General features: G+C 43.7%; 2 protein-coding genes across 2 annotated transcripts; one reads left to right on the forward strand and one right to left on the reverse strand.

Annotated features, from left to right (window-relative positions):
• Positions 1 to 390: 390 nt before the first annotated feature.
• Positions 391 to 1,018, reverse strand: EDB91DRAFT_1045322 (uncharacterized protein; the record flags this gene model as incomplete). The annotated part of the gene is made up of 2 exons (XM_041313179.1): positions 391 to 604; positions 654 to 1,018. Coding segments are annotated over 2 exons (579 nt in total), but the record flags the coding sequence as incomplete, so codon positions are not given.
• Positions 1,019 to 13,216: 12,198 nt separating this feature from the next.
• Positions 13,217 to 13,576, forward strand: EDB91DRAFT_1045516 (uncharacterized protein; the record flags this gene model as incomplete). The annotated part of the gene is made up of 1 exon (XM_041313194.1): positions 13,217 to 13,576. A coding segment is annotated over one exon (360 nt), but the record flags the coding sequence as incomplete, so codon positions are not given.
• Positions 13,577 to 14,256: the final 680 nt, after the last annotated feature.

A 14,256-nucleotide genomic window follows, 5' to 3' on the forward strand; every position in this document is an offset into this window, starting at 1 on the left:
GCCGGTCCAAGCTGCTCAAGGCGATGTAATAGGGGAGTTTGAGAGGTAAGAGTACTGTATTTGTCAAATAAACCAAAGAGGAATATACTATGCACCAGTGAACAAGGATGGATGGATATGGGGTTCGTCTGAGTATCTGTGAGCTAGAGGGGTAAAACATGCGCGCGACCAACCGATAATGCACGTTGATTCTTCGTCAGCCAATTCACTTGCATGAGTGGCTTGAACACATATGAGCGGGAGTCCGATCAGCAAGGAGTTGGATAGAGCGTGGGGGGTCGAGTGTGTATTGCCATGGATCAGCAGAGCAAGGAAGCACCATGTTGGCGCTGATCCGCGTCCTACAATGGGATATGACAACCATCATAATCCTTTTAGATGTTTATTTTTTTATGCAAATTTGATGATGGCATACATCACCTGCAACATTTGTGCGATCCATTGTTGCACATTTGCAAATACCAGTTTCATGTTGCATGATACCGTGGATAGTGAAGGTAAGTAATATTCCAGATGACCAGTCTTCATCAATGACTGAAACCCTCTATCATTAACAGTCTTGAAGGGTCGGAAGCTTTCTGAGACCCAATGCATGATCTCTGCCCTTGAGCAATACATCAGTAGCACAAGTGAAAATGCTAGTAAGTACTTACTTTGTTTCTGTCTTTGTGTGTTGCCTATGTGAATAGGTAACTTTACCCTTTGATTTTATTTTAAATGATGATGTAATGGTACCAGTCTTCAGTAAGTTTGTGATGACACCTTCCCGTGCTGCTGTTGCTGATTTAGCTTCTTGTACAGCTTCATATGCCTCTGCCCCCCAGCAACACTTAACATGCTTTGCCATGTTGCTGGTGGATTTGGTATCACCCTTGTCAAGGTAGCGCTGGACTTGTTGTTTACAACTCTTCACCATGCATTTGAATACATGGGAATACCACCCATCTGAGTATTCAATGCTTGGTGTGGGCTCATAGAATGCATAGACTGGTGGGTTCCACCCTTTTTTGAGCCTCTCTGTATGAAATGAAATCTGAATGACATGATGATAAGCTATAGGTGAAATGACTTGCCCAGCTCAGTTTCTGAGGACTCTGCATCTGATTTGTTGGATGATGTACTGGAGTCTATTATGATTGCATCATACAGCAAGGTATTATCCTCCTCTTTGGTTTGCACTGTGGTTTGTTGGCTTATGGTATGAGGAGGGGATGAATCTTCTTCCAATGTCAATGGTATGTTTTTCGATTTTTTCACCTGCTTGGCCTCCTGACTTCTGGTACTAACATTCCTTTTTAGCTTGTGGGTGCTCTCTGCAACAGCTTGGGCTGCCTTCTCAGTTAGTTTCATAACACATTTGTGGAACATCAGGGAGGATGGAGATATGGTGGGGCTTTTGAAGCCTGTGAGAACTTGTACATGCCCTAGGGCTTGTTTGTAGTGATCAAAATGAATTGATTGTTTGTAGTGACCAAAATAAAGTTATGTTTGATGCTGTACAATTTCAATATATGTGCCATGTGCTAGATTGCCATTTTTGGCCTGACAGGTATAGGTACTCTGCTGGATGGGTCACGGGTACCACATGGACCTACCTGCACCTGTACCTGTGAGGTACCCATACCTGTGACCTGTGCAGGTTACTCACACCTGTGCCAATGCCTATCTGCTGTTAATAACTAGGAATTTGCTGCCTCTGCACAATGGCACCAGAGGTTGAGAAGTGTTGTTTGGTGTTCAAGAATGCAACCAGCCAGGTGCTTTTTGGCTTCACATACTTTTCATTTGGCTTTGGCTGCCTCTAGCATAAGGTCAGAGTGGTCGGTTATGCCTTTTACATCCTCATGCATTGATATGTAATCAACCTCTTACTAAAGATGGATAAGATGGAGAAGAAAAATAGAAGGGGGATCTCACAAGGTGCATGGCAGAAGGAAAATCTTCCTCTCCCATATGGTGTGACTGAACCATATTCAACAACATCAAATTTGGACTTGTATATAGTTCAATGGAACTAGTTAGAGATGTCATGGTAGAAGTGTTTTGGCTGCGACTGTATGTAGGCAAGTTTAAAGATGGAGAAGAGAGGGAATTTGTTAAGACCATTATGGGTACAACAAGTGCAGCAGCGAGAAATCGATCTACTACAAAGTTGGGTCTTTGCTGCCTGCTGCCTCGCTTAAGAACAAGCACGTTGTAGGGAGTATCCCTATGCTAGGCTCGTATCCACCACTTTTCCGATGCATCAGGCGTCCATCCGACGTCCATCCAACACCTATCCATTCCATCCGATACACATCCGCTTTTTGGATGACATGTGGATACCTTTGGATCTCCTCCTATAGCTCGTGCATCCGACGCATCCGTCCTGTCCACGTCCATTCTACCTCATTGGTACGTACTCACACACATTTTCTTGTTACTGACTGAACACAGACATATCCTCTCACACTCCAGTATTTTTCAGATAGCTTATGGCACGGTCTAGACTCGCTACCTATATATCTATGTTCCTTGAAAATACTGTACCCTATAAGCATGGAGGGTTTCGAAAAATACTTACTGGATATAACTTTCTCCCACTTTTCCTGCACCCTACCAGAAGATCACTTTGACCTATACCCACTATCCATCCAACCTTTAATGTACTTCCTTCAACTTTGATTTGCATCCTGTCTGATCTGCAAGTGCCATCCACTCCATCCGACGAATCTGTACGTTTCGCATCCTATCCATTTCATCCGCTTTTGCGGATCTTTCATCCTATAGGGTCGCTTTAGACAGAGACTAGTGTTTCCCCAGTAGCAATCCCCTTAAGGGTCGAACGCACTTGTTCCCAAGTGAGGCAGCAGGCAGCAAAGACCCAACTGTGTAGTAGATTGACTTCTCTCCACTGCACTTGTTGTACCCACAACATTCAACCCTAAAGGGGATTGCTACTGGGGAGTACTAATCTCTGTATAAGTGACCCTAATCAACCCTACTGCAGGTAGGATGAGGATCTGCAAAAATGCAGAACAAGCGGAACAAGCGGAACTCAAGCGGAACAAAGCACGCGACGAGTGGAACAAAGCAGAACTCAAACGGATAAAACACAGAACGTACAGATTCGTCGGAACTTGCAGATCAAGTCAAAGGAAGTATATCACAAGGTTAGATTGATAGTGGGCATAAGTCAAAGCGGTCCTCTAGTAAGGTGAAGTAAAAGTGGGAGAAAAGTGGGAAGGTAAAAGATGGGAGGAAGTAAGTGAAGTCAGTATTTTTCCGAAAACTTCTATGCTTATAGGGTACAGTATTTTCAAGGAACACAGAGATATAGGTAGCACATTCCCAGGATGTGGAAATGAAGGCAAGCAGTGCACATGGGTGGAATACTGTGCAATAGGGGTTCATGCCATAAGGGCATGTGTCAATGTGATCCAGATAATGTTAGAAGCAATAGGAAGAGAGATACAGTGTACCAATGAACCTGGAAGGATGGGGACAGGACATATGAAGATTGTCCAATGATACACGGGAATATCAGATAGTGCGGGTGTGTTCTGAAGGATGCGTGGGAAATGTGGAACTCACGGAATATGCGAAAATGATGTGAGACAATGTGGAATTGATGGGGTTTTACACCTACAGTGAGAGCATTCCCCACACCATACTCAGGGGTAAGGCAGAGTCTAAGGGGCTTGGCTTCAGCTTGTGCACTGTGCCCCTTACCTGAGTATGTGCCCCTAATTTCTGAGTGTTGGAGCAGAAGCTTTCTGAAGGAGGACTGATGGACTACTGGATGAGCATGGGAAAGTCAGGTGGGGATTGGACTGCCCAACAGGAGAGAAACAGAGGACTACTGTGGTTGGAACCAACAGTAGAAGCAGAGTGGAAAAGACTGCTTGGATGAAGTCTGAAGCAGAATAAAAATAAGGAGGGCAGATGTACAAGAGCACTAAGCTCAAGTCTAAAGGGTGGGAAAGGCAGCTGACCTAGGGAGTCAATCCTCTAGGCCAGCAAACAGGAGTTGACAAGGAACAAGCCCAAGAACAAGAACAAAAGAGCAGGGCTTAGAAAAAGTAATATTTAGACTGAGTATCTACAGACAAATGTACATATGTTTATATACTCTAGATAAGTAGCATAGCATAGCAGGAGGCTATGTGCTGAGTGTACAGTATTACAAGAAGATGACTGAGAACATACAAGATAGAGGCTTAGAGAACAATATGTACACAACAGATCAGTAATCATCCGGGTATAGGAAATACCGGTGATCCAAAAGGAGAAACTATAATGCTAAAAGGAGATAGGACTAGTCGAGTGGTTCCTTGTCTATAAGGGGACCAGTGAGGGGAACTAAGGAAGCAGAGGGGGTTGGAAGAGCAGAAATGGTGGGAGGAATAGAAGTAGGGTTGGGTGGACTGACAGGGTAGAAGAGTGGAGTGCTTAGGGGTGGGGATAGACACATTAGGGTTATTGACATTTGGGAGAAGATTTAAATGTTGGTTTTTGGGCAAAACTTTAAGTTTCATCCTGATTTTTAGGCAAAACTTCAAGTTTTATCCATGACGTACAATATTTAAACCTGTCCTAAATGTTGATAACCCCAATATGAGAGTTGGTTGGGCAGGTCAGAGATAGGGGTGGAGGTAGTAGGGCTAGTCCTGCTGAGATGCACTGTGTGCATTGTTAGAGCAGGAGGTATGAAGCAGACAGGGAAAGAGGGGGTTGGACCAGTAGTGTCATATACCTGATCCGACTGCTCCGATATTGATATCCGCTCCGCTTTCCGACCCCTCCGCCCCATTCATCCTCCGCTCCATCCTATCACAAGTCCGCATTCCGCCCTACGCTTCCGCTCAACCACTCAACTGGTCCCCTTCCATAACCTCTCCATTCAACTGGAGCTCTTTCCCCTTTTAGATATATGCCTTCCCTATTGGTACATAGACCCTTACTTCCGGATGACTGGTAATTCCTATTACCACTTGATTGCTGATCCGACGTGTACATATTGATATCCACCCCGACTTATGTCTTTGCCTATGGAAAATACTTACAAACTATATCCTTGGTACATAGCCTTACTGCATAGTTATCCTGATCACTGCCTCATACATAGTAGTATATAACATATCATGTACAGTGGCTCAAAAAACTGTCCGTATGTTTGTGCTATTTTCACCATTTACATTATTGTATATGAATGGACAGGTAAACCAAGGATATGCCAGTGGGGTACTCTGTAGTACTCCTTTGGGGCATGAATGTGAGCCCTTGCCCGTGGGAATCCATGGTAATGTGGTGGCACTATAGGCCTTACAAAATGATGACTCATGTGGACAGTTTTTTGACCCTAGATTAAAATTATATAAATCATTAGTTATGACACCATAAAGTCATGCCACTATTAAATAAATTATAAAGTGGTGTCATTATGACATTATTAAACCTATCTCTAAGTATATAATGAAGTGTGTCCCACATAGCATAGTCATAATCACCATGAAAACCATCTCCTCTGCTCAAAGGGATAATATCCTTTCTCTGTCTACTGCTGGCCTCTCTACTCGTCAAATAGCCTCTAGAACTAGTGTATGCAAGTCTACTGTAGCTAAGCTCATCAAAGAATGTCACCCAGACAAGGAAAACTCCAGTGGAGGTCGTCCATTCAAACTCACCTCTACTGATAGGAGGGTCATTATCCAACATATCACCACAGGAAAGGCTGATAATGCTGTCCAAGTCACTCATCATATCAATTCCATCATCCCTACTCCAGTTTCTTCACAAACAGTGAGGAATGTCCTCAAGGAAGCCAATCTTAGGGCTGTAACAAAGAAGAAAAAGCCTCTTCTTTCCATCACTCATAGGAAGACAAGACTAGCCTTTGCCCTAGCCCATCAAAACTGGACTGTAGAGGACTGGAAGCGGGTCATATGGTCAGATGAGACCAAAATCAATAGAATTGGGTCAGATGCGAAGGTATATGTGTGGAAAAAGAAGGGGGGCCCTCTTACAGATAGAGAGATCAATGGAACTCTCAAGTTTGGAGGAGGTTCTCTAATGGTATGGGGATGTATGGGGTGGAATGGTGTGGGAATGCTTGCAGAAGTTGAGGGGAGGATGGATGCTGAGCAGTATGTGGACATCCTCAACCACCACTTGCTGCCTAGCATGGCAGAATCAGGAATTGATGAAGAAGACATTATTTTCCAACAGGATAATGATCCCAAGCATACATCCAGAAGAGCCAGAGAATGGTTTGAAGAGCACAATATTCACCTCCTTGACTGGCCAGCACAATCCCCTGATGTTAATGTCATTGAACATCTCTGGGGAGTACTCAAGAAGAAGCTTTTAGCCTATGAACACCCTCCTAAAGGAGTATGGGAGTTATGGGAGAGAGTCACAGTGGAGTGGGGAAATATTACAGCAGAGGATTGTCAGAAGTTGATTGAAAGTATGCCTAGAAGGATAGAGGCAGTAATTAAGGCCAAGGGAGGTCACACAAAATACTAGAACACCTAATTATCTGTGTAAAATACTTGGGTCAAAAAACTGTCCACATGAGTCATCATTTTGTAAGGCCTATAGTGCCACCGCATTACCATGGATTCCCACGGGCAAGGGCTCAAACTCACGCCCCAAAGGAGTACTACAGAGTACCCCACTGGCATATCCTTGGTTTACCTGTCCATTCATATACAATAATGTAAATGGTGAAAATAGCACAAACATGCGGACAGTTTTTTGAGCCACTGTACTTAGATATTTTTCCTCAGTCTTAATATTACTTGTCTTCTCGCAGTTATATCCTGTGAGAATTCTCAGTAGAACCTTGCCTCCTCTGGACACAAGTCTCAACTTGTTGTCACCTCTGACCCTCCGACCCTCCGCTCCGACTTAGAGCCGTGCTCTAAGTCTTCCCCTTATTACTCCGCCCCTATCAAATATCCTCCTTTGCCCCTCTGCATTATCCTCCGCCTTTCCTGCCCCTACCAACATTCCCCTGCTCCTATCCCCTCTCCGCATCACTCCCCACCTTCTCCGCTCCGCTCCTAGTCGGCCCACCACTAGTAGCTCTTACTCCCCAACCCTCAGAGTGGACCAAAGTGGTCCAATTGTCCTATCGTCGGACAACGTCGAACCCACTCCAAATTTGGGGCACGTACTCGGCTAAGGGTGCAGCGCAAGAGCTGAAGCCAAGCCCCGACCCTTCTGCTTCCTGAGTTGGCACGGTATCTAACAAGTAGTGGGGATGTCTATAGATGGTATTGGACATGACTGGAATCTGGTATATGACAGAATTCATGGGATGGATATGACAAATACGATTTAGTAAGTGATAAATACAAGAGTATGTATGAGGTACCCAATAAGTGATGACCATGTGAAATATTAACTGTCTGATAACTTTTATGTCAGTACCAACATGTCCAAATTGTGGGAAGGTCTTCACCAAGGACAGCAGTGTCACTCACCATCTTAGCCAACCCTGAACATCCTGTCATAGCTTCATCTGGGATATTGTCAATATCTCACAGTTTGCAGAAGTAGAACCACTGTTGCATCACACCTTGCTTTAAGCTGATGCAGGGGTTATGACTACTACTATGTGTGATTCAGATGATCAGGTGCATACTGTCATTTCCATGAATTATACAAGTCTCCTCCACCCTTAGTTATCATTCTCTGCCCTCATTCATAGTCCTCCGCCCTCATCTATACTTCTCCACCTCTCAGTATGTATCTCTGATGTCAGGTACATTCCTCTGCCCCTGATTCAATCAAGGTATGAGGTACACATCTGTCCATTCTAAGTTCCCTTTGTACATTCTACTTTCTGTCTGGTTGTGGTACCTTGTATGATCTGACTCTCCATTCCAATCTAACCTGTTGTACACTATGGTACATTGTACCTTTTGCTATTACTTTGTACTCTGCTATGCTGTGCCACATAGCCCAGTATTTCTATAGTATATAAAACCATATGTATTCCAGTAGTGTTTCTACAATATGAATGTAGACTCAAACCTATCTTAACCACCTCTGACTTGACTTAAGTCTTGCTCATTGTCTATTCCAACCTTGAGACTAGTCTCACCGATCTCTGCCTCTGTCTTCCGACAGTCTTTGCATTGCTTTCTATGTTGGACTTAGTCCCTCATAGTCTTACCTCTGTCGGAGCATGTCAGATGTAGTTCCCCATAACCATATCCCTGTTGGAGCACATCGGAGTTGATCTTTGGCAGCCCCTATCCATCCTTCAAAGTTAAGGTGTTAATGTTGTGCTCAAGGGAAAGGTAACTTAAAGGGCTTCGGCTTCAGCTCATGTGCTGTGCCCCTTACCCGAGTATGTGCCCTTAATTTCTGAGAGGTAGGAGGAAAGTCCAATGGAAGTCCAGGTAAGTCCGGAGGTCAGACACAGGGAGAGTTCGGCAGAACTCTGGAAGGCTAGGAATGAACAGAGTAAGGCTACTACGGACAAGTCCAGAGTAGAAGCGGGACAGAGTTAGACTAACCTAAGGTAGAGCCAGAGATATAGTCCTAAGGATTAACCCTAAGACTCGGAGGTAGACAAGAGATCAGACTCAAGTCCAGAGAAGCAGGAATGAGCAGAACTAAGATGATATTCGAACTAAGGAGTACCAGAGTATTACAGGAGTTTATATACTGTAGGTATCATGTAAGTAAATCAGTCAGCAAAGCAAAAACTATGCCCCGAGCATATGGAAAGTCTATTAGTAAGAGTATAACAGATCAAAGCAGTGAAGTTGGAAATGAAGTACAAACGGACGGATCAGTAAGCAAAGCAGAAAGACATACAACTGGTAGCCAGATAGCAGTATTCTAAAAGGAGATAGGAGTGAGTATGAGATGAAGGCGGAGCACTGGGCGGACAACAGGATGGAGAACCGGACTTTTGCAGGGGAGATCCAGAATTCTGGGTCTGGAGGTATGGGATATGACAAAAGGGCACCATACTTGTCTAAGGAGTGCAGTGTACGAGCTGAAGCTAAATCCCTCCATGACCTCCTTCCTACCTACTAGGCATGGTTCTAGCACATGCCAACTTTGATAGTGACTTTAATTTTATCGATGATGACTTCAGAGCAGCTGAAGGGTCATTGAAGGAGTGATATGAGGGTACTGGGATATGCTACTCTGAGGATGGACTGACCTTCTCAGATCTATTTGACACTGATGAATTCACTGAGGGCAGGAAGGAGAGCCTTTTTTACCCTTTTGCATCCAAGAAAGAGTAGGCACTTGGGTGTGCTTGCTTGCTTGAAGTCTCCCTGTCAATACACAAACCAATGTGTAAGTCCTCATTTTTACCAAAATGTGTTTCTAATCTCCTTTAACTAGGTGTCTTGTTGCTGATCTATTGAGAGTACATGTGCTCCATCTGCTCATGTAAAACCTCCATGTGTACCTTGAAATGTGCCATCTACAAAATGTTCTACTCATAGACCTCAATGTTCTTCTGATACTCACTTCAAGTCTCCACATCCAAACATTTCTTGTGCTTCCACCTATGGACTGTCTCCTTATTAGTGCTCCCCAACTCTATCAACCCTTGTTGGTCACTCTAAATCTCCATGTTCAAACATTTCTCATGCTTCTACTTATAGACTAGCTCCTCATCATTCAACCACATCATCCAGTTGCACACAGCCCCCCTCTTGTGGGCGCTCCTTATCAAAGGCTCAACCTAGCCATGTTGCTTAGTCAGATCATGTGCCTTCCCCCACTCCTACTTCAAGCTGTTCTTGATTTTGTAGTCTTATGCCTGATAAGTGTGACCAACCCAAGCACTAAGTGGAAGGGACAAACAAACAAGCAGACCCCTTGAAGCTTGGATTTTACCCATCATATTGGCAGGCATTTCTTCAGGCAGCAAAGTTGGAAATGCACCTGCAGGCTGTACTAATGCATCCAGTTCCAGAGCATTGTGACATGGTGTTAGGTACCATGCCAGGCTCAAGAAGTGGAGGGGTTAGGGCTTGGCTTCAGCTCTTGCGCTGCGCCCTTAGCCGAGTATGTGCCCCAAATTTGGAGCAGGTTCGACATTGTCCGACAGTAGGACAAGTGGACCGCTTTGGTCCGCTTTGAGGGTTGGGAAGTAAATGCTACCAGCGGCGGGCCGACTAGGAGCGGAGTGGAGAAGGCGGAGGATAGTGCAGAAGGTGGATAGGAGCAAAGAGGGATTATTGTTAGAGACAGAGAAGTAAGGGGGAAAACTTAGAGCACAGCTCTAAGTCAGAGCAGAAAGTTGGAGGTGACAACAAGATGAAACTTGTGTCCGGAGGAGGCAAGGTCCTACTGAGAATTCTCACAAGTAGAAACTGCAAGAAGACAAGTAATATTAAGACTGAGGAAGCTATCTAAGTACAGGATATGTTATATACTTCTAAGTGTGAGGCAGTGATTAGTAGACTTATGTTGTAAAGCTATGTACCAAGGATATAATTTGTAAGTACTTACACAGGTGAAGACATAAGTCGGAGCGGATATCAATATGTATGCATTGGATCAGTGATTGAGCGGTAAGAAGAGTTACTGGTGATCCGGAAGTAAGGGTCTATGTACTGAAGGGGAAAGTATATGTCTAAAAGGGGAAAGAGGTTCCAGTTGAATGGAGACGCTGTTTTAAGTACCTTAGCATATATAGTAAATCAGACATTATTGAAGGTGTTATTGGGGGTGAGTGGGAACAGGAAATTCTCATGCTAAGTAGCATGTCATACCCTCCCCTGGCATGGCAAGCTTATTAGCATTAAATTACATGAGGTCCAGGTGGTCAGGAAGCCAAAGGTAGTCACTGGACTTGATCAGTTTAGATGCTGCTTCAGTAACATGTTTCTGCATCAAGTCCCCATGCATCACGCCACTTCTTTGGAAGATGATATATAGTTGTTTCACAATAGAGATGATAACTTTCTTGAGCTCCATATGGAATGGAATGTAAACAAGTACATTCAGACAGTACCCTGAACTCACCAAGCATGACATCTGGTCACAATATTCTGGAAAATATCCTAGGGACATCAGATTGCAACAACCTCTGGCAGTATGAAGAGATTGACCATTCTTCAACCTAATCATCTTCAAGTGGTATTTCTATAACTCTGCATCAAGGACTTCCCACATGAGTCCTACTATGTGTCATATACCTAATCTGACCACTCTGATATCAATATCCGTTCCACTTTCCGACCACCTCTGCTTCATCTGTCCTCTGCTCCGTCCAATCATCGTCTGCATCCGCTCCTACACTTCCGCTCAACCACCCGACCAGTCCCCTTCTATAACATGTATGAGGTGATCACAGCTGTTCCCGCTACTTCCTACATGCCACCACTAACAGCTGCTATGCTTACCTCAATGTCAGCTGTGCTGCCACACATCTGCTTGCTGTTTCCCACAACAAGCACAGTATATCCCTTAGTTCTCCACCAAATTTTTTCGTTCTTTTTTTATTCCCAATGTATTCTGTGACACCAGTGCAAGTGCATACACTAGGATAGGCAGAAGTGTGTTGTTGGGCTTGTACTGTTGTGCAACCTTTTGACCAGGTAAGCACATGACTCTGTTGATGACTGCTGCTTAGTGCTCATTGTTCCCACCCATCCATGTCTTTGTGTCTGTGCCAATAATGCCAGTAGTAAGCTTCCCTTTGAAACCTTGTGAGTACATCTGTATAAAAGCCTAACTACTAACATGTTTCAACCACATCTTCCTCTCCTTCCTCTATGCTCACATACTCAATGCCTCCCAAGTGGCAGGAATATGGAGTGTCCTGTTCAGTCAAGATGGTCATTGGTTTTTCACCGCTGGGAACAAGATTTCAAGTGAGGATGCTGAGCCAGGCTCAGATCATCAGTGAGTGTTGGTGACAGTAAGAACAGTTTTCTGCTAATCTTGCAGGTATGTATGTCTTTCTTTGTTGCATCATTATTATCTAACCATCCATAGGCCTTAGCTCAGACTCACATCAAATTCTTGCTGACATTCAAAGCCCTAACCATCAATATATGGACAATTCAAAGTATGCAAGCACCTCCAATGATGAGCATGACAACCAGTGGGAGACAATATCTAATGATGGTTCCATAGACATTGCATTCATTGATGTAATGCGGGACATTACAGGCAACCAGTAAGTTATCTCCAGACTCATGCTTCTCCTCATAGACTGACCATTTAGATTTCGCATGTACAAGAATCAGCATACATGGCAGGAAAGGTTGCAGCATATGCAGGCCAACTGGGCCCCATTGCACAAGATTCTTGCTGCTGCCTATCTCACATGACAGTACCTATGTCCTTTGCAACACAGTAACCCATCCTATAATCACACAACTCCATCTTTCACCACTGACATCATCAACATCTACACCTTGGCAACTATGGCAGTCATTCTGTGAGCTGAGAGTATTCAGACTGCAGAGGCACCTGTCCTCGGTGGTTATGTTGGCACCACACCACAGATGTCATCTATTGTAATCTCGATCATAACCCTTGAGCTCTATCACTGACTTTGTTTGTGCAAGCCATCATTCAGTGTCAAAGCATTCAGCAAAGTTATATGTGATTTGTATAAGGTGAGACATCACATGTTTTCTAGTCTACTTCTCCCTAATACCCTTGATTAGTGGCAATACAGATGACATTATCACACAGTGCTTGCTGATGCCTTTGACGTATACCTTGTGATGTGATGTGATGTTGATCAACAAGTCAGAGAAGTGCTTATCTGTAATCTATCTAACTAGAGAGTAACCAATGGATGCCTGCTGTGTGGCTATGAGATACATAATATCATCTTTTAATGATGTTAGTTACCTCATATCCATGCAGCTTGATAGTGAGCCTGAACTCCAGTACCGGTGGATGCTTGTCTTTGATGGCAACAACTCCCTCTCATGTATTTACCAGTAACTATTTTTGGATATGAAATATGTTGATAGCTTTGCTGAAGAAGTTCCATCACATCTGCCAAACCAGACTGTGACCCTGCTGTGACTTCATGCATGGACAGCTGGAAAGCTTCCACTGTTGATGTGAAGAAAAAAGCTAGGGCATATTTGAGGGGACTGGCATTTTCACGTTTGTGTGCAGGCATGGGATGATCTTGTAGATTGCTGACATGGTTAGAAGTGGAGAGCTGTATGTACCATGATCATGTAAATAATCACGCAACTAAGCAATTTCAATACCTAGCTTCAAGTATCCCTTGTCCATGGTGAACCAAGCCCTGGAAGTTTTTGGCCCAAACCTCCTTATTGCATATGACATTGGATGTAAACTCTTGACCATAATTGCGACCAGTTCCTTGAGTTCAAAGTTTGCAGCATCAAACTCTTACATGTGTATGGATGTATTTTATGGATATATGCACAATTATGCCTATCAGGATCAGAATCACCCTAATGTTATCAAGGGCACTGGCCTCGAGGATTTTGGCACCATGGAATATATTTTCAGTTTATCTAACCACCTTGCTTCTGTCATTCACTATGCCTCTACCTACAAAGATCGGTACCTGAATCTCGGACAAATGTTGTATAGGAACTATGTCTAGGCACTCAAAATCCCCACAAGTGAGACTATTGCACTGGATCATCACTTGGTATTGGTGATGATGACATCCATTAAGTAGCCCACATGATGGCCATAATCTGGCCAGTAATATCAGTCATGGAGTTATCAGCTTGGGTAGACATTAAAGTTAATAAGATTAATGTAATGAGTGGCAAAGAGTTATGAATGCTGGCAAGGAAACAGTTTTACACAAACACCAGTCAATTGAACATTGATTAATAAAATATTTCATTAGTGGGACTCAGGTTAGATTTTGAACATTGGCTAAAGCTTCAACAAACACAGCTGCATGGATGCTGACTGTGGCAGAAGTTGAAACTCAGATTGAAATTGAAACAGATTTGAAATTGAAATTCCAATTAAAATTGAAATAATCAGTTGAAGATTGGAAGCACTGATAAGATAAGAAAACACACCACCATGCCTTGTCCTTCCACACATCAAGGCCTCCTTCACACTGTTGATCTGGCTGCTTTTGCACTAGCTAACTCACAATATAAGAATATACTCCTAGATGATAACCAGTGCTCAGACTTATGGTCAGACTCTGACTCTGATACTGACTCAAATTCGCTTCACACTTCAGATGATGATGATCTGGCTTTCACCTCACCATTCCCCATGTCCCCTATGTCCCCCATGTTCCCTATATCCTCCCAC

This window comes from Suillus paluster, assembly GCF_016628075.1.
Source record: "Suillus paluster strain FC165 chromosome Unknown EDB91scaffold_5, whole genome shotgun sequence".
Taxonomy (NCBI): Eukaryota; Fungi; Basidiomycota; class Agaricomycetes; order Boletales; family Suillaceae; genus Suillus; species Suillus paluster.